The sequence below is a fragment of the Rosa rugosa genome, chromosome 7 (assembly GCF_958449725.1).
Source record: "Rosa rugosa chromosome 7, drRosRugo1.1, whole genome shotgun sequence".
Classification (NCBI taxonomy): Eukaryota; Viridiplantae; Streptophyta; class Magnoliopsida; order Rosales; family Rosaceae; genus Rosa; species Rosa rugosa.
In genome coordinates this window covers 966,522-992,547 of record NC_084826.1, presented here as the reverse complement: position 1 = coordinate 992,547, position 26,026 = coordinate 966,522, and the positions used below count along the sequence as shown (strand labels likewise).

Sequence of the window (26,026 nt, the reverse complement as noted above, 5' to 3'; positions counted from 1 at the left end):
ATGCTCACGCGCAGGAGGAGAGAAGTGGGAATAGAAAGGGCGGTATCTGAAACCTCTACTGTACGCGCGCGCCGAAGAACACGCCACCTCGAAATGTGCCACGTCACTGTTTTATTCGCGCACGCGTGTAGGGTCACACGTATGATCCACCGGTTAACTGTCTGATTCAGTTAAGCTCATGATTCTTCTGTAATGGAAATCTAATCATTTGTCACCTCAAATTCAAATTTTTTTAGTCTCTCTTGACTAATAACAAAATATCGTAAAATTCAAAAATTCTATAGTACTTTTTTTTTTGTTTTAGGGGGAAGACGTCAATAGAACCACACACGCACCTCCATGCAATGTATCCAGCTTTGTTAATCACTTCACCGTAGACGCACGAATCCTCGTGTTAACAAACAAAGATCCCTCAAAAATTCTATAGTACTTTAGATTACTCTAAAAACTTATCAGTATTTTTCTACTGTTGGACTCCATAAAAAAAGTTAAAATTCTATAGTACTTTCGAATAAGGGACCTATGAGTATTTTGACTATTTTCTACTGTCGGAAAAGTTTCCGTCGTTATCACTAATACTAGAAATCTGCAAGTCTAAGACTACAAATGTAGCAGAAAATTTAGAAAATTCAAAATTCTATGATACTTCGGAACATGAAATGCTCTTCAAGTTTTTTCTACCGTCGGACTGAGTAGAAATCTCCAGGTTATCCTATCATCAACACAGAACAGTAAACATGACTAAGAGAGTAAATATAGCAGTGTTTTTGGCATTTTTTTCTCGGATCATAACTGTGAGTTTCTTCTTCTTTCTATTCACATTGCCCTACTGGTTTAGGGTTCACTAAGCAAGAAGCACAAACAAACACAGATACAATGCACTAAAACTGAATGGGATGAAGCATGAAGGTTTTCACTGAAGCAAAAAGACAAAGATCAAATGATGTGGTGGTAAAAGAGTGGAAAACTGAATTCTCTTGCTATTAGACAATATAATTTCAAGACCAATAATTCCCAATGTCAAATTGGAGCACAAAACTTTACCACATGAAAATTCTGTGCAACATCTTGTGAGGTTGTAAGATATACAAATTACAGGACCAGTTATATATCATACAAATTTTCAACTTCATCCCCACAAGGTGCTGCACCTAGACTACCCAAATTTGGTCTTGTGTAAGCTTCATCAGTATGCAACACAGCACATGTATGATACTATGATTGTATGGGGTTAAAAAAAGGGCTTAATATTATGAATAGATACATTTTTAATAAAAGGTAAAAGAAGAAAAAGGCTCAAAAAGAGATTGGATTCATGGATGTAAGGGTAATATGCCCCATTGGTGCAGAAACCCCTCCCCAGTGGTGACTTCTAGGACCAATAGAACAACCACTGCCAACATAGCTGCTCTTCCATTCCAAGTCTCGGCACTTTTGGTCCAGCCCCATTCCCAAACTGTCACAGGCGGTGGTAGCTCCCTCCGCTGTGAATCATATGCTGCTAACAACTCTTCTACACTCCCAAGTGGAACTAAAGACTGCAGGGTAAGACCCAAACACCGTCCCGAGGAAAGCGCAGTATTAATAAACGGAACAAAAAGCTCTACTATGGGCCTATTTAAAATGAGTTTACAATACGAAAAACAGCGGGGACTAATATGAAAACTGCTACAAAAAAGTTATAAGCCAGCTTCTTTTTTTTTTGTGTGTATGTTATCTACCATCCCACCAATATCCAACGCACACACTGACACACACACACTTTTCAAGTAAGAGTTCAAAAAAGTACCTGTCGAGCTTCAAGATTTGAGACTGCCATAGCTCCAACATATGGCAGGCTCTCAATCACAGCGTCTGCTAGATCTGAAATGAATGTGGCCTCACATCCAAGTGCAGGAACACGCCCCCAAATCTCTATACCAGATTTTAGAGCCAATTCTTTGTACTCCACATCAATTTCTTCTAGAGTTTCAATATGCTCACTGACAAAGCTGTGGATCAAGCAGAGCATTCATAAGATGATGGAACTAACATACAGCTATCATAACGGGAAAAAAGAAGCCGACAACAATTACCTTATAGGGACTGCCAATAGCCTTTTAACTCCCTTTTGCCCAAGCTCAATTATTGTCTCATCTGTATAAGGTCTTAACCATTCCACAGGTCCGACTCTGCTCTGTAAGAACATTCACCAACTATCAACCAAATTGCGAAAATTCACCATGGAAGCACAAAATAAACAGAATATGCCCACACAACCTCGGATCAAATTTCTGCAGATAATCTTTGAAAAAGCTATCCTTATTCTAGAGAGTCTCACCAGAACAAGACAAAACCAGACCACTTGGGTGGTTATATTTCCAAGGAGTTATTGATGTTATTTCCAATCTTTGGTTTTCCTGTTTTTTAACTATTTCCTCTGTGATACATTGCTTTAAGCACAAGGTTCTATACCCATAATTTTCCATCCGGAGTCACTTCATCTGCATTGAGCAAGTTCTAGCTTGACCCTACTTTTATAGAATGATGGTTTTAAATATTGCTTCATCCACACCACTCATGTCTCTTCATTTAAATATGTTGAACAGAGAAGTATTTAGGATTTAGAAAGATGAAAAGATCTCTGTATAGAGGCTTGAACTAAAGTTTTGCCTTAAAAACCATGATTGTACTCTATTATCCACATTGGTAAAGTACCCCCTACTTCTTGATAGTTTTAAATCAGAAGATACTAAAATGAGAATGAAGTTGAACTGAAAAACAAACGTACCTGATAGGCAAGGGTGTATGCATTAGTTATATTTCTCTTTTCTAATTCTTCCATAATCAAATCTATACATTCCTCCATTTCTGCCTTGTACGGATCACCAGCCTCTTCCACATATGCAAGTGGCACTCCATGGGCGCTGAAGAATATCATTACCTATAATGCACATTCTGAATTAAGCTGGCATACATATACACCAGGAGGATACAATCAAGTAATTTTAGCCTTAGAAACTTAGGTGTCAGTAAGAGAAAAGCTACAGGAGAACAGAAAAGAATTGAATATTGTATCATGCGTGTATTAACCAAAACATCGACTCTCGCAACACTAAGACTTAGTGCAGGAAAACCTGACAGCTAGACCATGTCCAAAGGTGAGTTCATAATAGAATAGAAGTCAAGGAAAACTTCCTTTGGATGTTGTGGCAGTCTGTTTCAAAAAGGAGTAAATTCAAAATAATAACAGAATTCCCAATATCCCTCACTGAAGTAGAGATCAAAGTAACCAGGTCCGATGTAATTTTGCTTTCGTGAGGCTTTATTCAAAATATACAGGATAAGCAACTCACTTACATACAGTAATATAACTGTATAAGTCTTCTTTCAATCTTCAATCACTCATGTGAATAAGAAGTGCACATGTATTACAACTCAAGTCCAAAATAGGTCTTGTGACAGGAATATCTCGCTAATCAGGGCATCACCAAAGCATCTTGTAGACATTCATTGCTAAAAAGAAAAATGATCACCATACCTTGTCAGGCAAGTCAAAACGTTTTAGCTCTTTTTCAATCAAATTTGCCATTGCAGTTATGTATCCTTCACGCTGGTACCAGGATGGTATTACTGTGTGCTGCATGTTGACTAGATACTCGTCCTCCCTGATGATTTACCAATGAAATAGTGGTCAGATTCCAGATTATAATTCTGCACAATGATATGGTAATATATGCTTAGGCATCACCGGAATATACTCTCCAACAGCCGAAGGCTTGAACCGCTAGTCGATATTGAAAATTGTGGATAAAGCGGAAGGACAACAAGCTTTGTGATTCCATCTCTTTTTATCTACAAAATTATTTTAGAATCAAAAGCCCAATCCATAACCTTTTGCTCAAAAAAAAAAAAGCATAAGAATTGACAGAGCAGAACTGAAATAAAACACCTATAACAACTTTGCAGGTTAACTGGGGAACAAAACTATCATTGTACATAAAGAAAAGAAGAGCAATTTACAAGTAATTATATTCAGGTGGAGTGATCCGACTAAATAATACCTACGGTATATGGCTAACTGACATCTGCTTTTTCTAATGCTCCAAACTAAGAACAAGGAATGCAACACATGTATAAATTTAAGAACAAGAGACAGTATAAGATACTACGAATCCATAAATAGAACTGATCAAATTACCTGTTCTATAGCTTCTTCAGTAAATGGATGCCAATAACGCATACCAACATACACTTTGGCCGGGACATCCTTCTCCCAAAGAGACTTCCTCAACTCTTCCGCCTGAACAAACAAAACATTTCCAATAAGCTTAACTCACTCCACAATCATAAGAGCATTTTGAGTCAATATGAGTAGACAAGTAAAGGTCATGCCTGTGCATCAGTTATCGTTCGGAGAGGAGAGCCACCGCCAATTGCGGCATAGCCTTCTTTGCTCTTCGGTGCCCTCAGAACAGATATAAACTGCGCCAATGGCTTCTGAAGAAACCGGAACAGCCTTGGCAGTCTAATGATATCCTGCCCAAATTTTTTTACCTCCACTCAAAATCACAATGCCAATACAACAATTCACACACATCTCATAGTCTCTAACTTCATGAAATTTACTCAAAGAACACAGTAATTAACCAAACTTAGGTTTCATTCAGTAAATTTTCTAGTTTCTACTATGCTAGAGCGAGTTTCGAAATTGAAATTCACGAACTGAGCTGGAGGAATTTACCGGATCTGCGAAGAGGTTAAACAAGAAAGGCTGGACGTCGTCGAGAGTCTCAGGTCCGCCGAGGTTGAGCAACAACACTCCGACCCTATCGTCAACACCAAGCGGCGTCGTATTGGCGATTTGAGTGTCGGCGGTCACAAGTGCTTTTAGCGGCGGCGGAAAGCACTTGCGCAGCGAGTGGTTCGAGAAAAGCAGCGAAGATTGCGCCGACGACGACAAGCAGTTTCGGGAGAGAGCGGCGGAGGAGTGGGAGTGGGAGTGGGAGACGGAGAGGACACGTGGCAGGAGGCGGTGGTGGTCTGAGGAGGAGATGGTGTAAGGTAGCATTGCTATGGATTCTGCCGCCATTGCGACGGAAGTGAAGGTCTGACTGTGAGGCGAACAAGGCAGAAGAGTGGGAGAAGATATGAGGTATTTGGCTATGGGTGTTGAGTGCACGGTTAGCACACGTGGCGTGTTACAAACCACTCTCACTTCTGCGGGTTTTGAAAATTTTACCCTTTGTTTTATTGATTTTTTTTTAAGGGGTTTAGCGGGTTAATCTTGTAAAAATTTGAAATTCTTGTTAATGTTATTACTCGTAAAACAATATGATCGAATAAGAGTTGAACTGCTGTGCGCGTGTTGTGCTCTCACGTGATTATTGCAATAACGAACTAATGTGTATTCATTGATCGAGTCGAGAGGTGAAGATAATTGGTGTAAATCTGTTTTCTTCATTAGTTCGAGCTATGACTCGACGGGTATGCTAGCACCATTATGTGGTCCTTTTTAGTGTTGATGTCTATATTTTCTGTATCATGATGGCGTATTAAATAGGTAAAAATTATGTTTTTTCTTGTCCCATTAAATTTATGAAGGTATGTTAGGAATGCTGATTTAAGTTACAAGTATGTATAATATGACTTTGATATTGTATTGTAACTCTTCTATTTGAATGGAAATTAATTTTGCTTATGATAAAAATTTATACTTAATCAAATGATGCTTACGAAATATAATCTCATTCATGTGTCATATATTCATGTGGTTGACCAAGTAGAGTTATCTATCTTTTATTTGATTTCAGTTAATGAGATTAAATGAATGTATCTTCAATTTTTTCCCGCCATGATCACAGATGAAAGTATTAACAACAAATTACATCATTTTGTACAATGATACATTGAGTGTATTGAAAATAAAATATCATAAAACGTTAAATGGTATTTGTAAAAAATTATCAAAGACAACCCATTTCTTTTCTTTTTTTGTTACAAAAAGTTCAGGTAAGAGGAAGACTTCCCTACACTACCAGGGTCAGGGCAAACCTACGACCTTGACCCAACAAGACTTACGAAACTGATCAATGTCTCAGCCCAGCCCATTGGTATGGAATTATGTAGGACATTTTCTAGATTACCCACCAACAAAGGATAGTCGGCAGCGGGATTTGAACTTAGATAGGGGCTCCAACACAAGGCCGTCCTTACCAACTGAACCAACCTTTGTTGGCAACCTATTTCTTATTTTAGTTAATGTTATTTCATACTCTATTCTGGTTCTTCAAGGATTGCTCTCAATTCTCTTTTCAGGTTCAAGTAGTTGATCCTCTCAAAATAAAAAAGGTTAAAGTAGTTGACAAATAATTAAATATCTGTCATCTAGCTTTTTACATTTTTTGTTTTTAAAATACAAACAACAACAACAACAAGGCTATATACAAGCCCTTCTCATACAACCAACTCTAAAAATATCCAAGTAGTAAGCATTCTTAGCCTGATGAGGTATTTTCTGAAACCATGCTGCAGTATTGATAGTATGTCCCAAGTGAGTAATAGTGTCTGCCAAAAAATTGGTCTCCCTTCGTATATGAGTGAAAGTAATGTCTTCAAAATATTGAGCCAGATGCTTGATATCAACCACAAGGGTTTTAATCGTCCAAGGCACAGCAGATTTTCCATTGATTGTATCAATGAAGATCTTAGAATCACCTTCCACATGTACTTTCTTGTAAGCGTGCAGAGCTTCAGCAATTAAAACATCAGCAAACCCTATATGTTTGGTTGAAGCAATAATTGGTCTTCCTGATGCATCTCTACTGACAAAGGCTACAGAGGTTGAAGCAGAATCTTGTAAAATTGAACCATCAAAATTACAATATAAAAGTTTGGAGGAGGTTTCCGTTCTATAATTCTTGAATTTTTTTTTTGTTTTAGGAGCAGAAGGTTCAATAATAGAAGAGTAATTAGTCATCATAGTATTAGATATATAAAAGATTTTTGGTGATGGAAAGATTTTTATTCAAACAAAACTACATTACAAGGTAAAGACCTAAAAAGGGCCCAAAGAGAAAAAACCAACAGACAAAAACAAACTAACCCAAACAGCCCACAAGCTTCAACCACAATGCAGATCCAATAGGAGAGAGATGACGTAGTGACGACGCCGCCACCAGCCAACCCCAAAGGTAACACAGAAACGTCACCACATCGGCCGGTGAAAACTTGGAGTCCAACCAAAACAATCCCGTGCAAGAACAGCAGCATAGAACCCAGCGAAAGATCTCCATAACCCAAATCTCTGAACCATACAAAACATCCTCAGAAACAAACACAGAAACCAAAACAGAAGAAAAAAAGAAGAAGAGAAGAGGAGAAGGAGAGCGATCCGCAGAGGGATCAAAGGGACAGACAGCCGAAGACCGTGCAGACCCTTGTTGCACTACCGTATTCAACGGGTTTACGCGCGGTAACGGGAAAACCCCGTTTAAACAGACAATCCAAGCGACGCCGACGACGGAGCTCTGATAGACCAAGGAGCGATCAGTGAAATGGAGTCCGATGGGTGAGGAGGATGTGCATCTTAACCAAGAAGAATCAGAGATTTGAGGCAAAGAGTAGGAAAGAAGAAGTAAAGATAGAGATGATGGAAAGGACATGAGAAGGAAGAGGGATGGTGGGGAGTGTTTGGACCCAAAATGAACATTTTGGCCTGACAAGGCACGTCTTGGAGAAATTGAGCCAATATCAGTGGCTCAAGCTATATATTGTCGACAAGCTCGAAATATATATTTAGAGGCTAAATAAAGCCTACTATGGAAGTATGACAAGTCAACTTTAGCATATTTTCCTACTTCGGCTAGGAAAAACCGAGCTAGACAAGGAAGGAGGGGTGGCAGACTAACCAAATGAAATCGAAATATGCTGAAACTTTCCAGATCCATTCTAGACAGCCCAAGGATCATTTCTTATGAAGAGTGCAAGAGTTTTTTTTGAGTGGAAGGCCTTCAAACAATCAGCCCAATTTTCTACAGAAGCAAAACTGGAAAACTGGACCTGTAAGAGGTCCAGCAGCATTTTCGGCCCAACCACATGGAATAAAAATCTGAAATTTTACCAGGGTGATCTACACTCATAGTGGAACATTTTTTATGAAGAAGTCGAAAGCTCATTCTGAAGTCTTATTGGAGAAATAATTGAAGGAATAAAGGGGCAGAAACTGACCTAAAACCAGCTCAATATTCACATGTTCATGTTTCCTACCCACATGAAGAAAGCTAGATGCTTTTCTTCTTTTCCTTGGATATATTTTTCAAGACAATCTCTTTAATAGATCATCATCACTTCCATGTTGTTGCACCTTCATGCCTTGCTTTCATTTCATCATTTCTCTATCTTTTCCATATTTTACAAATCACTTTCATATGCCACTTTCATTATTTTTCTTCCACTCATCATTTCACTCTTCTTTTTCTTCCCTATATAAACACCTTCTCTTCTCATTCTAAAACACACATTCACAACACAACAACAACATCTCTAAGATGATCTAAGTTCTCTCTAGAGCAAACCTCTCTAAGAGCAACTCCTCTCCCTCTCCTTCTCTTTCTCTTACCGGTGATCTCACTCCTAGTCCTAGTCTTCTCAGAAGCCGACTTTCAGTGCCACCAAACCCTCTGTCAACGTGCTTCGGTCCTAGTCTCCTCGGGAGCCGACGGTAGTGCCGCGACCACAACGGTTACAGAACCAGCCAAGCAAGGGTAACGCCCTAGCAACCCAGCCAAGCTAAAGTCACGCTTTAGCAAGATCTCAACATTTCCCGGTGATGTCGCTCTACTCGATCTCCAACATTGAGTATCGATTGTGTTAACAAGAAGAAACTTCAGCAAAGTCCTCACCACGAGGCACAAAGAATCCCACGACGAGATTGGTGCTCTCCTCGTCTACAATTGCTTGAAAAGAAGTCAGGTCAAGGGACACCCCCGACGACCGCACCCGAACGGTGCTAGCACGCCCGCGCAACAAAAGAGACTGTTGACCAGCTGCAGCAAAATTGGAGCCAAACATTTTGGCACGCCCAGTGGGACAAGGTCAGAAGTTTTTTTTTTTTCTTTTGAAGACATTCAACCACCGGGCTTCAAAACAAACATTTTGGCACGCCCGGTGGGATAAGGTTAGAATTTTTTTTTCTCTTGAAGACATTCAACCACCGGCCTTCAAAACAAACATTTTGGCACGCCCAGTGGGACAAGGTTAGAATTTCTTTTTTCTCTTGAAGACATTCAACCACCGGCCTTCAAAACAAACATTTTGGCACACCCGGTGGGACTATATCAGAGTCTTTTTGTGTTCACCATCATTGGGATGCCAGAGGAAAATCTTTACCAAAAGAAATTCCTGAAGTCATGGCGACGATAGAAGGCTATGTGCCCATTCCCATTCCGGAGAATGCGAGCATAGAGGAGCGACTTGCTATCTTTCAACAGAACACTGCTTCGTATTATGCGAATTTGAAAAATGTCCTGGCGGCGCAGCAGAAGAGGATGGATGAACTTTTCCAATCAGCCCAACAAGATCCGTGGCAGACTTGGGAGCAGCTGGCTGACGTGACCCAACCAGCCGAAGAAAACCACCAGCAGTCGATGAATGTCGTTGCGACCCAGCACAAACAGACCTCATCGGAGTTCGCGACCTTGTGCAAAGAAGGTTCCAGCTTGGCTACTCAAGTCAGTTCGCATCAAGACAAATTGGAACATCAAGAAGCTGCTCGCGAAGAGGTCATTTCTGAGACTAACTTGCCTATAGGTGGCAATCAACCTAAGGGTCTCACTGGTGAGTCACAGCCTTACACAGAGGCTGTGCATGGAGAAGGCCAACTTAATTATCAATTAAGTTGTGGCCTACAGAAGCCAATCTGTGGCTTTATTAATCAATTCAACTTGAAGTTCTTCATATATTCTTCAAGGCCAAGCGGTGGCTTTGATATATGTGGAGGGCACATCTACAACCCACGTTGCATGAATGGCCAGAACAATTATTCTAGTGGCCAAGTTGTCCTTCGCAACTGTAAATTTGAGTATCATCAATACAAGTTAACTCTTGTTTACAATTATCCAGCAAGTGAAGCTCTTGATATGGAGAATTCAGACCAGCAAGTGGTCGTCTATAATGGCCAATCTGTGGCTAATTCTATGCCAACAAAGATACTTGGGGGGCAAGAATACCCCTCTCACGAGCCAAATTCCTCCAAATTCTTCAACGAGAGGTATCTTTGTTCTTTTTCTACAAGCTCTCATAGGAGGGATTTTTACCCTACAAATTTTGATACATCGGAGCTTGGAATGAAGCATAGATGGCCTCCCCCGTGGCCTTCTGGAGGTTAGCCAAATATAGTGCTGCTAACTTCTTTCTTTGTTTTTAAATTTCCTGTCAATTTTCAGTTTTCATTTTTATTTTCGTCATTTGTGAATCATAACGGAATAGGTGAAGTCTCTTTTGTTAATATTGGCCTAAACTCCTTATTGGTGCCTAGTTCAGGTCCCTTAAGGTTAAGGGCGGCTTTTATTAACACTTGTTGAACTGTCTTCACACTTATGACCTTTCTCATCTTAGTAAGTATAGCCTATGTGAAATGGTGTCTAGAAAGGGGACAACGTTCATGACAGGTTCTTGAATCCAGAAGTGCGTGCAAATGGGCCTAAACCACTATGTGGGAGTAGCTCATGCCAAAATGGATTCTGCCTCTCTTGTTCGCCCTCCCCCACCTGGCCATTTCAGTAAGGTTGCCCAAAGGATTTGAAAGAAAATTTGTGTCTAGACGACTATACTTGGGCCGCATGTCTAAATCTTGATTCACAATGTCTTATTAAAATTAAAAAAAAAAAAAATACAAAAATACAAAAATACAAAAAGAGTTTCAAATTTGTGCGTCGCGGAGGATGCAAAAAATTGTGTTCTTGCCTAATAGTGGCTGGAACTTGCTAATATACTTAAGAGGCCATTGGTATTGGTCTGGGCACATATACAAGAGGCATTTAATATGCCTAGTATGGTATTAGCAGTGGAGGAGGTCAAATCAATATTTTTGCCAATAATTGTGGCGAAAGCTGGGTTGCGAATTGTTGGCAGCGAAGTGGTTTTAATTACATGGCCTCGCAAAGGATGGTTCGCAAAGGAAGACTGGCGATTAATATATGTATGCTCATGGTTCATATATATATAATTAAGAGGGAGAGGCCACTGTTCAAGTAATTTCAGTCAAGCCAATAAGAGCAGTGCTGATTCAAGACCTCTTTAGTCAAGACGATGACCTTTGACTTCGAGGTCTGGGGGGCAATGTTTGGACCCAAAATGAACATTTTGGCCTGACAAGGCACGTCTTGGAGAAATTGAGCCAATATCAGTGGCTCAAGCTATATATTGTCGACAAGCTCGAAATATATATTTAGAGGCTAAATAAAGCCTACTATGGAAGTATGACAAGTCAACTTTAGCATATTTTCCTACTTCGGCTAGGAAAAACCGAGCTAGACAAGGAAGGAGGGGTGGCAGACTAACCAAATGAAATCGAAATGTGCTGAAACTTTCCAGATCCATTCTAGACAGCCCAAGGATCATTTCTTATGAAGAGTGCAAGAGTTTTTTTTGAGTGGAAGGCCTTCAAACAATCAGCCCAATTTTCTACAGAAGCAAAACTGGAAAACTGGACCTGTAAGAGGTCCAGCAGCATTTTCGGCCCAACCACATGGAATAAAAATCTGAAATTTTACCAGGGTGATCTACACTCATAGTGGAACATTTTTTATGAAGAAGTCGAAAGCTCATTCTGAAGTCTTATTGGAGAAATAATTGAAGGAATAAAGGGGCAGAAACTGACCTAAAACCAGCTCAATATTCACATGTTCATGTTTCCTACCCACATGAAGAAAGCTAGATGCTTTTCTTCTTTTCCTTGGATATATTTTTCAAGACAATCTCTTTAATAGATCATCATCACTTCCATGTTGTTGCACCTTCATGCCTTGCTTTCATTTCATCATTTCTCTATCTTTTCCATATTTTACAAATCACTTTCATATGCCACTTTCATTATTTTTCTTCCACTCATCATTTCACTCTTCTTTTTCTTCCCTATATAAACACTTTCTCTTCTCATTCTAAAACACACATTCACAACACAACAACAACATCTCTAAGATGATCTAAGTTCTCTCTAGAGCAAACCTCTCTAAGAGCAACTCCTCTCCCTCTCCTTCTCTTTCTCTTACCGGTGATCTCACTCCTAGTCCTAGTCTTCTCAGAAGCCGACTTTCAGTGCCACCAAACCCTCTGTCAACGTGCTTCGGTCCTAGTCTCCTCGGGAGCCGACGGTAGTGCCGCGACCACAACGGTTACAGAACCAGCCAAGCAAGGGTAACGCCCTAGCAACCCAGCCAAGCTAAAGTCACGCTTTAGCAAGATCTCAACATTTCCCGGTGATGTCGCTCTACTCGATCTCCAACATTGAGTATCGATTGTGTTAACAAGAAGAAACTTCAGCAAAGTCCTCACCACGAGGCACAAAGAATCCCACGACGAGGTTGGTGCTCTCCTCGTCTACAATTGCTTGAAAAGAAGTCAGGTCAAGGGACACCCCCGACGACCGCACCCGAACGGTGCTGGCACGCCCGCGCAACAAAAGAGACTGTTGACCAGCTGCAGCAAAATTGGAGCCAAACAGGGAGGGTGAAGAAAATAGAAGAACAGAGGGATCGGTATGCTGAAAATGAAAGATTAGGAAGGGTTGGAAGAGGGGAGCTATGAAGGAAAGGAAAGCAAAGGTAAAAGGGAAATCATATATACTTGCCACCACCGGGGCAGGGGAGAGCTACCACTAGAAGAGTAGGGGAAAGCCTTACGAAGAGGGAAATTATCTCCCCCAACTTTCAAGCCAAAGATCCAGATCGGAGTGATCTAGATCTGGCAATAAAGGGGGGGAGGAGGGGAAAGTTGGAAAGCTGGGTTTGCTAGAGAGAAGAGAGAGTTTCTCTCACTAGAAAACGTGTTTTTTTTTAAAAGTAACCTGATATATATATATATATATATATATATATATATATATATATAAGATTTGAGCGAGACTCAATAACTGATTTATGAAAATATAAAAGAATTTCTAGCATACCAAATGTTATAACATATGATCAATATGGAATTCAAACCCTTAAAATTATCCTCCTTTAAATTTGTTCTAATTAAATTAATCCATTCAATAAAAGAAGAACGCCATTGTAAAGGTTGAAACTGTAAAGAAAGATAAGACCAAACATGTTTGGTACAGGAACAATAAAGAAACATGTGATCAATGCTTTCTAATAAAAGAAGAACGCCATTGTAAAGGTTGAAACTGTAAAGAAAGATAAGACCAAACATATTTGGTGCAGGAACAATGAAGAAACATCTGATCAATGCTTTCTAATAAAAGAAGGACCAAACAAGTTTGGTGCAGGAACAATGAAGAAACATCTTATCAATGCTTTCTAATAAAAGAAGAACGCCATTGTAAAGGTTGAAACTTTAAAGAAAGATAAGACCAAACATGTTTAGTGCAGGAACAATGAAGAAACACATGATCAATGCTTTCTAATAAAAGAAGAATGCCATTGTAAAGGTTGAAACTGGAAAGAAAGATGAGACCAAACATGTTTAATGCAGGAACAATGAAGAAACATGTGATTAATGCTTTCTTCATGAAATTGACAGAAAGAACAAGTTCTATCAATTGTAGTGTTTGGCTCCAGTTTTTCTTGAGCTGGTCAACAGTCTCTTTTCTGTGCGCGGGCGTGCCAGCACCGTCGGGTGCGGTCGTCGGGGATATCCTTTGACCTGACTTCTTTCAAGTGATTGTAGGCGAGGTGAGTACCAACCTTGTCGCAGGGGTCTTTGTGCCTCGTGATGAGGACTTTTGCTTAGCTTCTTCAGTATTGCACAATTGATACTCGACGTCGTAGATCGAGCAGAGCGAAAATCACTGGGAAGTGGGGAGAACTTGCTAAAACGTGACTTTAGCTTGGCTGGTTTGCGAGGGCGTTACCCTTGCTTGGCTGGTTTCATAACCGTTGTGGTCGCGGTACTACAGTCAGCTCCCGAGAAGACTAGGACCGAAACACGTTGACAGAGGGTTTGGTGGCACTGACAGTCGGCTCCTGAGGATTCTGGGACTGGAGTGTGGTCACCGGTAAGAGAAGGGGAGGGGTTGCTCTAGAGAGGCTTGGATAATTGTAGAGATTAGTTGATGAATTGTGTTGTGTCTTGTTACTTGTTGTAGCCTCTATATATAGGCTACCAAGCCATAGTGGTTGGCCTTAAACAAATCATGATGGAGTACTAATGGAATTATGGTAGGTTTAATGGAATAAGGTAGGTTAAATGGAATAAGGTAGGTTTAATGGAATTATGGTGGGTTTAATGGAATTATGGTGGGTTAGGCACTTAAGCACTAATGAAATTGAAAATGATGAGTTTTTGAGTGGTTTTGAGTCACTTTCTGCTCTTTTATTCCTTCAATTATATCTCCACCAAGAATTCATAATGGGCCTTCGACTTCTTCATATCAAATGATCCACCATGAGTATAGATCATTCTGGTAAAATTTCAGAGCTTACTTCCATGTGGTTGGGCCGGAAACACTACTGGACTCCTTACAGGTCCGGTTTTCCAGTTTTTGTCTTTCAGAAAATTGGACTGATTGTTTGAATGTTTTCCACTCCAAACTAGCTCTTGCACTATTCATAAGAAATGATCATTGGGATGTCTAGAATGAATCTGGAAAGTTTTAGCTCATTTGGATTTCGTTTGGTTAGTCTGTCGCCCCTCCTTCCTTGTTTAGCTCGGTTTCTCCTAACTGAAGTAGGAAAATGTGCTAAAGTTGACTTTTCATTTCCATGCTTCTATCATTTCCTTTTCTTGCAGCTCGCATAATCTTCCATAATTCTGCAGGACATTTTCTAGATTGCCCACCAAATAAGAGATTGTTGGTAGCGGGGATCGAACTTGTGTGGGTTTACACCTCAAATCCGCCCTTGCCAACTGAACCAACTCTCATTGGCAATCAAAGCAGTTTTCTACAACAATAACTATTATTTATTTTATTTTAAAGAATTTAATTTATTTTTATTTTTTAAATTGACATTATTGTCTTTGTTGGTTATTTCAATTTCTAAAGTTTTTTAATATTAGAAGGTTATATTCGTCAAATTTTTCAGTTTTGGAGAGCAATCTCTCTTCTCCTAATAATAGTATAGATAGATTAAGTAGATTAGTTTGATATAAAGATTAATATAATAAGGGGGGTGTATTGTATATAGAATTAGTGGAACTTTTAAAGAAATCTATGGAATTTAAAAGTCTGGGTGTATTCAATATAGACTTTTAACAGTCCATGAAAGTCTTGAGATATTCAATTAGGATTTTTAAAGACTTCATGAATTCCACCAAAATCTAGGGGTATTCAATTAAGACTTTTAAAAATGAATAAAAGTACAGAGGTATTCAAAATATCATTCATACTTATGGAATTAGAAAATCATGGATAATCATGGACTTTGTAGTGTTAACTATACATACCAAACTCCAATAATTGTCTAGCCTCCAGACCAAAGATTTCAAAAAGTCTATCAAAGTTTCCTCTTAAAAAAAAAAAAAGGTCTATCAAAGTTCTTCTCTTTACGCACGAAGAAGTTTGTCCTTCATCATCTCTCTTTCTTAATTTTTTGTCTTTTCTCTAATCTTTTATGATATCAACCTTTTTTGATACCCAACATGTTCATTGTAGTTGTTAAATGTGATTTTTGTTTTTTTTTTTTTCAATTGTGAAACTTCGAACCCTAATAGCATTAAAAATGATTTATGAAACCCTAAACTCAAATATTGTGGTCTAACCCTAAGACCTTGAACCATACTAAATTTTATCTTATTAATTAATTATTCTCATTCATTTGAATTTATATTATGGTTCAAAAAAAGGTTGAACAATTGAATTTCAATTGATTGATTATAGATCAAGACATTGACCAATATTGCTACAATATATGTTAATCGGCGAAAACAAAATTGATGAAAATAATTAACCATAAACATCAAGTGATCTATATTGTATATTTATGTTGTTGGGAGATTAGGAATGAGAACAAACTCGCTAGACAGACTAACAATCATTTATTTGACTCTCAATTTCTATTAGAAGATACTGGAGCATTGAAGAGACAACAAGTTATTATTTTGTTTTGTGTTTGGGCTGCATTTGTTTTTTTATATTTTGTACATCCTAGGAAATCTGTAGAAGTCATTCATAATAAAGTATATAGATTTTCATGAATCAATAAAAGTCTGTTGCTAAAATCAATGGTTTTAAGAAATCCATAACAGTCTATCAACTTTTTAAAGAGTCTGTGGACTTTTCAAAGAGTCTGTGGACTTTTCAAAGAGTCTGTCATTTAAAAAAAGTCTGCACAAATCCAAATACAATACACCCCCCCTAAATGTTTAAATCAAAAACTCTTTAATGGAACGACCCCTATAAAATTCGAAAAAGCATAATAATCTATGCTGGGCGGTTTCATCCGTTATAAACCGGACCCGACAAATCCTCGTGGGTCGGTTACAGTTTTTTTGGCGCCCTCTCTACGGGAAAACGCGTCCTCACAAAATCGCAAGCTCCACGTGACCCTCCTCCTCCTCCCTCTCTTTTCTGCTTTTCGCTTTTTACGAAGTTAGGACATCGAGATACCTAACTTTCCTATCAGGCATTATATGCAATCCCTCACCTCGGGAATCCCCCCCACTCCCAAATCCATGGCCACCGAGCCTCCCGCCGACCACCGCCGTGCCGATTCCGGCAGCTCCGACACTTCCGTCTATTACGACGCAAACCTCGACGCTAGTGACGCCAATGGCAGCAGCAGCTCCTCTTCAGGTTTCCTCGCCTTTTCGATTCCTCACTCTAATGTTTAGCGTAATCAGTATTTTGATTCTGTGAGGAAATGTGGATTACGTAGGGTTTACAGAAAGGCATGTGCCAGTAGAAGCCTCCAGAGAATTGTCGAATGCCGGAAACGGTTCCGGAAACTATACCGGAACCTCATCGGGTTCGAGTTCCGGTCAGCTTGATACAGGCCCGAAATTGAATCAGAGTCAGTCATTAGCTCTATATCTAACCAGACTTTTCGACGAAAAAATCCCTTTCAGAAAAAAGGTACTCAATCTTTCTTCTTCTTCTTCTTCGTTTATTGTTTCATTCTGCATTTTTAGGTCGAGGAGCTTGAAATTTGTAGGATTTTTGTTCTTGAACTTGTGCAGCTTAAGCATATAAAACGAGTGGCAACAGTTACGGATAACGGGACTGTGCAATTCGACGTTCCGGGAGATGTTAAACCGCATTTACTGGGTTTCGGAACCGGAGTTGTTTATGATGAAGAGAGTTCCGGTGCATCGGAAAATGTGCCTGATATACCTCCACTGCAAATTGTAATGCTGATTGTTGGTACGCGAGGAGATGTTCAGCCATTTGTTGCTATTGGAAAGAAATTACAGGTTATTTAGGCTTTCTCAGTTAAATTTTGTATGATTTTGTGTCTACTTTCTTTAGGAATTGTTCACTGCAATGGTAATGTGTTGGTGATCTAGTGCTGGCGACTGTTGATTAGGTTGAGTAATGAGATGCAGGTTCAATCGGAAATAGCTACTGTTTATGTTTTCGAAGTTCAGTAGCTTTGTTGAATTATTGCTAGGTTTGTGCCTATACATTATTGTAGAAACGGTTGCATGATATTGAATATCCTGAAATCAAAATCTAACTTCAATATTCTGGGGGATCCTCTTTAAAGAACAACGAATGCTCCCCTCCAACTGATATGGCAACATGTGTTTTTTTAATTCTATCTCTTTGTAAAAAAAGTGAATTTATTAAACTGGATAATTAAGTACAAAAGTTGTATAGGATTTCTAACAAAAAGATTCTGGAGGATGACTGTTTTCTGAATGATTGATGCTTGATTACCATGAGTGCTCTGTCTTTCATCTCTCTAATTTCCTCTAAATCTCTCTCTCTCCCTCTACCTTATCTCCTTATCTTTGTTCATTCTCTTCCTGTGCATTGCAGTTATTAAACCATCTGATGGTTTTTGGTACTTAGCTGTTGCTTAGGCGATATTATTACGCCCCTGAGTCGTTAATCTTGGGTGTTCACTATTAAAAAAGGCTGGTTTGGAAATTGACTACATGATCTATTAGTTATTTTCAATTCATCTTTATGTCGGCTGTATAAATATGAGTACTTGAGAAATTTTATTTATATGGAATTGAAGTTCACAGGCCAGGAATGAGAATATATAAAGAGAGCTGTCTTGGTCGTGATATCTGAGAACCTTATCTGTGAAATGATGGGATGTTACTCAACTTTGCAGGAATATGGCCATAGGGTTAGGCTAGCAACTCATGCAAATTTCAAAGATTTTGTCCTTACTGCTGGGTTGGAGTTCTTTCCTTTAGGTGGAGATCCGAAAGTTCTTGCCGAATGTAAGTGAATATTTTTGAACTTTTTTCTTTTTGGATATCCTGCTTACATGATGAGTCTTTTTTTTTTTTTTGTTCTGGTAATTTTGGTGATTGATAGGTTCTTATTTTCTTTTTAACGAGGGACAAGGTATTTACCAACTACCTCGTTTGATCTATCAGACTTATTCATAGCGTATAAAGTATTAACTTTCGCCTTTCTTGTTCTGCTTTATTGAGTAATTCTGGATGTACTTTGGTGCCGGAAATAAACTTGGATATGTTAGAATTGAAGATTCATGCTTTTTTGCCTATATGTTCTTTCAAGAACACACAAATGTGCACCTAACTGTCTCAAAAGGTTTCAATCAATAGAGTCAGCGATGGGGGTGTTTATGGTAGAATTGGTTGTGAGATTGAACCAAATATGTATAGGAGAATCTCAGTTTGCACCTTCTGTAAGTTTCTCATTGAAGTTATTTTTTTACTAAGCACCTTCCATACAGCTCACCTCTGAAATGGATATCTACTTCACCATCCAAATTCCAAGTGCTATCTTGGTAGTCTCTAACATAATTCTGGAAATTGCTGAGGATCACAAGCTTCACACATATGAATCTGTTAATGAAATATCCAATGATGGCTTTCCTGGGATTTTGAATTCTACAGTGAGCCACATGATATGAATTCTTGATAAATAAAACTCAATGTTACAAATCTACTGGGATTTTGGGAATATGCCATTCTTTATTGGATGCTTAAAGTTTTTGTACTTAAAAAATTGCATTGGCTTGATGCTTGTCCTTCTGTATCAATATTGAAAGGTTCTTTGTTCAGCTCCGTACACTTGTTTTTGGTTTGTCCATAAATGTAAGCTTTAATAAGAGCTTTATATTATATATTTACAGATATGGTCAAGAATAAAGGTTTCTTGCCATCGGGACCTTCGGAAGTATCTATTCAGCGACAGCAAATGAAAGAAATAATATTTTCTTTACTTCCTGCGTGCAAGGAACCTGATCCTGATTCCAAAGTCCCGTTTAAAGCAGATGCAATAATTGCCAACCCACCAGCATATGGTTAGATTTTGTCATCTTATTTATTTATTTAATTACTTCTCGTGTTTTCAAGAAAACTAAGAGCTAATGGTATTTGTGGTTTCTATAACCACTGAAATAATTGACCTTTTCTTCACATATTGATATTTTGCAAGTCAATTTGGCATATTGGTTCCCTGGAAATGAACTAAAACTCTCTTGTGTGAGATCTGAGTAATATACAGTGGATCAAGAGAAAAAAATGGTAGCAAACTGGAATTTAAATCAAAATTTGTACATATATCTATGAACTAAACTCTGCCAGAAATTATAGTGCTTTTTTTCTCTTCAAGTTACGACCTTTCCTTTGGAACCAAACTCCCTTGCTTGGCTAATTAGCTCAATGTCTTGAACTTCTTTAAAAGGCTTCATGCTTATGTTCTATTGGAAAATAATAATAACCAAAAGATCTTTTTATTTTATTTTTATGTGGTTTGAAATTATTTTGTGGACTCTTAATCTTTGCAAATCGTGGTCCAGGGCACTCTCATGTTGCTGAGGCACTAAAAATACCGATTCATATATTCTTCACAATGCCATGGACGTAAGTATTTCTAATTAATTATTATCTTGTTATTGCTTTAGACTTTCTGTGTCCATTGTTTGTTTTGGTGCTATGTGTTTCTCAAAGACACATAATGGATACCAGTATAGGGAATGTTCATCACATATATATAGCTTTTCTAAAGTTTGGTAATTTTTTTTAATTTTATTCTTTATCCCTTCTCATTTTCAATGGGGACGTTTTAGGATTAAATACTCAAATAAGTGCCTCATCCTAACAAAGGATAATTTTCTCATTCTTTCATGACTCCATGTTCGTGTGTAGCTTCCTATCTTCATATCAGATTTGTATATTATATTTCTTGATAATATGCTTACTTTTTCTTAGGCCTACCAGTGAATTCCCTCATCCTCTATCCCGTGTCAAGCAACATATTGGATATAGAGTGAGTCTCATATCAAACTTAAATATCTTACTGATTTTGATTTGCATTGGTGCTTTTGTTGGCCAGTTCTTTATTTTGCTGTTGAACAATTTTTTCTTTTCTTTCCAGCTATCATATCAAATAGTCGATGCATTAATTTGGCTAGGAATTCGAGACATGATAAATGATTTTAGGAAGAAAATGCTGAAGCTGAGACGTACCACATATTTAAGTGGATACTATAGTACTCCTCCTGACGTTCCCTATGGGTATATATGGAGTCCTCATCTTGTTCCCAAACCTAAAGGTCATATTTAAATCTCTTTCATTCAGATGAAAACTTTATATGAATTGACATGATATTAGGTCATGGGGTTACTGGTACAATAAGTTGACTGATAAATGGTATACAGAGATTAAGTTTGAGGTTTTGTTTTCATATAGCGTCACAGTTTTCTTCAATGCATTGTGCACTAGGTACTGAGGGACTAACAATTGCTAATATCTATTGAGTTGTCAATCTTCTGTTCCTCATCATTCCATGAGTTAAAGATCAGCCCGACTATTCATATGTTCTGTTTTCCTGTTGGTAACCTAATTTGGCCATTATGAGTAGACTCCTTAATCAGTGTCTACAAGGTCTCTCCTCTAGCTTCTGAATATACTAGCTAACGTCATTATATTGAATATCAAAGAGGGTCATAATTTGATGTCATATTGAGAAAGAGTGCAATAGTGTGTCTTCTGCCACTGCTCAGATTCTTGGTTAGACTTTAAATCTGAAGATACATGATTTTCTAGGGTAGATATATGCCACCTTGACCAACTAAGAAGACCCTCAGTTAGAGGGAGGATAGAAGTATTACTAGACTTGAACATACAAATACAATGCAAGAAACAGGATAGAAAACGACTGTAGTTGCTGATGAAATGAACACTATCACTATCCTAATATCTTGAGTGGTTGCTATCTTTCTTGCTTATGAAAGAAATACTAAATAGAGTGCATTATCTTTCTTGCTGATGATTTTCTAATGTTTTCTAGTTTTTACTTGATTGGCAGATTGGGGTCCTAAGATTGATGTCGTTGGGTTTTGTTTTCTTGACCTTGCTTCAAATTATGAACCTCCTGATTCACTTGTGAAGTGGCTTGGAGCTGGTGAACAGCCTGTCTATGTTGGATTTGGTAGCCTTGTATGTTTCCTCGCAGCTTTTCCTATTCCTGTTTAACACACACAACACACACACACACACACACACACACACACACACCAATTCCAGTTATATTCCAAGTGGCTCCCTTTTGTCCTCCTTATCCTCAAATAAGTACTTGTTCCTTCTCAACCAAACAATTAACATAAAAGCCTCACCTCTTCAAAGAGTGACTGCCTTCATGTTTGTACTACTGACAGAGTTTTGGGGTCTATTCATAATAACTGACAAATTGACCCTCCTTTTAATTTTCAAATATCTATTTTATTTAAGTGAGGTGTTTCTGGTGATAAATGCTTGTGTATTGCATACTAAAGGTTACTAAGCTGAACATTTCATTGGAGTGGTAAATTGGCTCGCTACATGCTAATGTTTTTTCTTTTATTGTGCGTTGTATCAGCCTCTTCAAGAACCAGAGAAGATGACCAATATTATTCTTCAAGCTCTGGAAATTACTGGACAGAGAGGCATTATCAACAAAGGCTGGGGTGGCCTTGGTAATTGTAAGTCTTGATTCTTAGGATTACTTTTGAGCATAGTGTATATGCATGCTTATCTGGACATGAAACAATTTATTTTTATCTTCTCAGCGGTAGAACCAAATGATTCTGTGTACTTAGTGGACAATTGCCCCCATGATTGGCTCTTCCTACGATGCTCTGCCGTGGTAAATTCTTTATGTTATTAGTTTATCTGCCGTGGTAAATTCTTGATGTTATTAGTTCATTTTGGTTTAGTTCAGATTTTGCTGCACTGGTGCTTACTAGATTCATGACTGCTCCGTGGTATATTTGTTGCAGTGACATGATCTTTAATTCAAATCTGACAATAGAAAAAGTCTTGAACATTTCATTTGAAGCATGTAGCAGCAGTTGCATGTTGTAATGATAAATTGATGTAGTAATAATAAGTTCATTTGGGCCATAGCAGTCTACTTGTTTTATAGCAACATACTTGTTCCTAAAGTGTTAAAGTTTTGTCGCTTTGGATATATTAGTGCCAAAAATAAAAAAAACGTGAACCATATCAGCTACTGATGAAAAACAATAAATGGAATTGTAATAAGAAATATCTTAAGGAATCTTATTGTGATAGACACCAAATCAAAGAATGCTAAATTGTAGTTGAAGCTATTAAAAAGTGGTTTGTGTTGGAGGTACTGTTATGAGTACCAAAGAGCCATAGTCAAAAAAGGATCCGAGTTCTTGCTTCAACATTTCTTGAGCAAATATCATGTTTCTCACTGGATATATGGAATTCTTTCCAGGTACATCATGGAGGTGCTGGGACAACTGCTGCTGGTTTGAAAGCTGCGGTAACGTAACTGCTTATGCTATTCTTTGCAATCTGACATTTTTGAATGATTCAGCGGCTTACTTTGGTCGTCTTCTGTCTTCTTTTAGTGTCCAACTACAATTGTGCCATTCTTTGGAGACCAGCCATTTTGGGGTGAGAGGGTGCATGCCAGAGGAGTAGGTCCTGCACCAATCCCAGTTGATGAGTTCTCACTTGAAAAATTGGTTGATGCCATACGGTTCATGTTAGATCCAAAGGTATTTGCCATTTTCTTTACAATCCGTCCTATAGACTTGTCATTTCTGACGGGTGTGAGTTTCTCACATATGCAGCACATTGATTAAACTGAAATTTGATGTCTATTTGCATTATTGCATATAATTTTAACGTGCAAATTCTTACATCTGTGGTAGCAAAAACTCAAAGCTTGCAATTTTTTGGAAACACTAGACCAATGTGAACATTTAATGCCCGGTATTCTAGCAAACACGAATGACTTTTTCTAATGCAAGTACTGTTCCCATACATTAGATAATCATTTATTGTTAGTAAATTATCAAAAGAAAGTAATAGTCTTAAATACTCTAGCTTGTTTTTCTGTCTATAGACACCGACTCTGAATACATTTGAATTTCATGCAGGTTAAAGAGCGTGCTGTTGAAATTGCCAAAGCAATGGAGAATGAAGATGGGGTCGCCGGAGCAGTGAAGGCCTTTCATAAGCACTTTCCTCGCAATAAAGCTCAATATGAGTCATTGCCGGCTCGAAAAGGGCATTTTTCTATCAGGCGGTGTTTTGGCTACTCCTATTCATGATCTTATGCATCAATACGTTGGCTGGTCTTGATTCCATTCGCCGATTCCTTGGCCGCTCAAAATTCCTCATTGTGTTCTTCCCGTCATGGCGTGGTATGCAGTGAAATCATCAAAATCAACACAAAAGTGTAGTCTCTCAAGTCAAATCATTATTATTTTTTTGGTCAAATTGTGAGTTTCCTTATCTGAATTGAGAGTTCCATGCACAGTACTCGTGTCTCGAATATGTAATCTATGAAAAGCATTGGTTGTTGAATGTAATCCAACTTCAAATTGGCATGAAGAGGAACCATTTAAAAGGATTAGCTGATTAGAAATTAAACTCTTGTCTATACGATATTAGTTTATACCCAACCCAACAATAGGAAACCTTATATACATTCCCATTCTGAATCAAATATTATTCACAACTCAATAATTAGTGTACAACCGTCATCAATATGAACTTGTACTACAGTACCCTGCTCTTCGGCCTCGGCAGAAGCCCCCAAAAGAATCAAAACCAACACTACAGCCAATATAACCAAGTGGAACTCCAGTAAACAAAGAAAAACAAAATGGAAGTATAGCTCATCATCAAAGTGATCTTCATAGCACATGGCAGATCGAGCTCCTTTATTCTTGTAACCACTGATCAAAGGAACTTCCAAGTAACATGTCATCTTGGACTTATCTTCCCAACTCGGCCGAATCAACCTACCCATAGCTGACGCAGTGGCTTGGTACTTGTTTTGACGATAGAGCTCAACAACAATATCGTAATCAGCTCCATCGTCGCGATGCTTAAGCTTGCAAAGATCCTCAATCCCATCAAAAATCATCACTTGTTGTCCTTTCAACGGCAGTGTCATTTCAGTTATGTTCCTCTTCCCTTGGTAAAAAGAGCTCAAATTCGCCATGCCAAACCTCTGCTTCTTATAATAAGCCAGCATTTGAACTTTGTCGTGGTAGATGCCGTAGTTTTCGTTTGGGTTTCCGACTGCGATGTTGAGATTAAGCTTGTAGTGAAGAATAGTGGCACTGAAATTGCTGGTGGTGGTCGGGGTACTGAAGTTGAACTCGGCAAGCGAAGCATGAGTAATGTCAGAATTAGCAATGTAGGGTCGTGTGAAGAGGATAATCATGAGAGCAGCAAAAACAGTGAAAATGATGAGCATGAGGAGGCTGAGGATGCCCTCGAGTTCATGAAGGAAGCCATTCGCATTGTTACAATCAGCGTCCTGAGCCATGGCTGCGATAATGACGATGCTTGAAAAAAGAGAAAATGGTGATTAATCGAAGAATCATTCAAAACTAGCTGCCCAACAGCATGGGCCTGCTATATATAAACAGAACAACCCACTCACACCAGGAAGAACAGTCCTAGCTTAGCTATAGAATGAAAAAGGTAGTCTTTATAGAAATAAATGCATGCTTACCTAGAGACAGTGGGAAAGAAGGTGATCACTGAGCTTAATTCCCTTCAGAAAAAAGGAAAAGACTTTCCTATTTCAATCGGGAAACCAACTAATTCCCATCTCTGATGGGAATAATCGAGAAGTATCATAAGTACATACAAACCCACCAATCTCCTCAATCCATTTCATCGATATGGCGTCTACCAAGACCGTCACTCTGAAAACCTACTTCAAAATCGAGAACCCAAAACAACCAACGGCGGCAACTCTCCAAAACCGCCTGAAGCATCGACACCAAGTGCATCTGCAACCCCAAAACGACGCCGGAACACCAGCCACTTTTGCGGTGGTGGCCGAGATTGAAGTCACAAAGATACAGGGACCGGCAGGTGGGTTAATCGCAAAAGGTGATGTTTGTGATCGTAGAAGGACGTGTAATTTGGTGGCTGCTTTGGACAGAAAAAAGAGTGTGTGATGAGTTGAAGAATATTAGGAAATCTTCTTTTGTAATTAAGCTTCATGAACCGTGAATGAAAAAAGTATATATTTCAATGAATCCCTAATGAATCAATCTTTGGGTCTAGGAAGTTTTTGGAATATCGTGAACAATCTGAAAGAATGTGACATGTAAGACAAAAGTCAAACATATATTTGAAAAGATAGATGGGTAAAGCTATGGTATGTTAACGTATGACATGCATACAATTGCCTTAAAAGTAGTAAAATGAGTCCTCAAAATAGTAATATTAGTCCTCAAAGTGGTAACA

At 38.5% G+C, this 26,026-nt stretch overlaps 2 protein-coding genes across 2 annotated transcripts; one reads left to right on the top strand and one right to left on the bottom strand.

The window, feature by feature from the left end:
* Positions 1 to 954: 954 nt before the first annotated feature.
* Positions 955 to 5,126, bottom strand: LOC133722067 (ferrochelatase-2, chloroplastic). The gene is made up of 9 exons (XM_062148880.1): positions 4,724 to 5,126; positions 4,375 to 4,518; positions 4,181 to 4,282; positions 3,731 to 3,834; positions 3,521 to 3,647; positions 2,771 to 2,923; positions 2,076 to 2,176; positions 1,790 to 1,991; positions 955 to 1,538 (listed from the first exon to the last, which is right to left on the bottom strand). The coding sequence occupies exons 1-9, from the start codon at positions 5,069 to 5,071 to the stop codon at positions 1,314 to 1,316; spliced, it is 1,506 nt and encodes a 501-aa protein (XP_062004864.1). The 5' UTR covers positions 5,072 to 5,126; the 3' UTR covers positions 955 to 1,313.
* Positions 5,127 to 16,691: 11,565 nt separating this feature from the next.
* LOC133721961 (sterol 3-beta-glucosyltransferase UGT80A2-like) lies at positions 16,692 to 24,192 on the top strand. The gene is made up of 14 exons (XM_062148739.1): positions 16,692 to 16,936; positions 17,019 to 17,215; positions 17,320 to 17,553; positions 18,426 to 18,537; positions 19,422 to 19,592; positions 20,091 to 20,154; positions 20,503 to 20,560; positions 20,669 to 20,846; positions 21,603 to 21,733; positions 22,152 to 22,254; positions 22,342 to 22,418; positions 23,019 to 23,066; positions 23,155 to 23,304; positions 23,689 to 24,192. Exons 1-14 carry the CDS (start codon positions 16,774 to 16,776, stop codon positions 23,860 to 23,862), a joined length of 1,860 nt encoding a protein of 619 aa, XP_062004723.1. The 5' UTR covers positions 16,692 to 16,773; the 3' UTR covers positions 23,863 to 24,192.
* Positions 24,193 to 26,026: the final 1,834 nt, after the last annotated feature.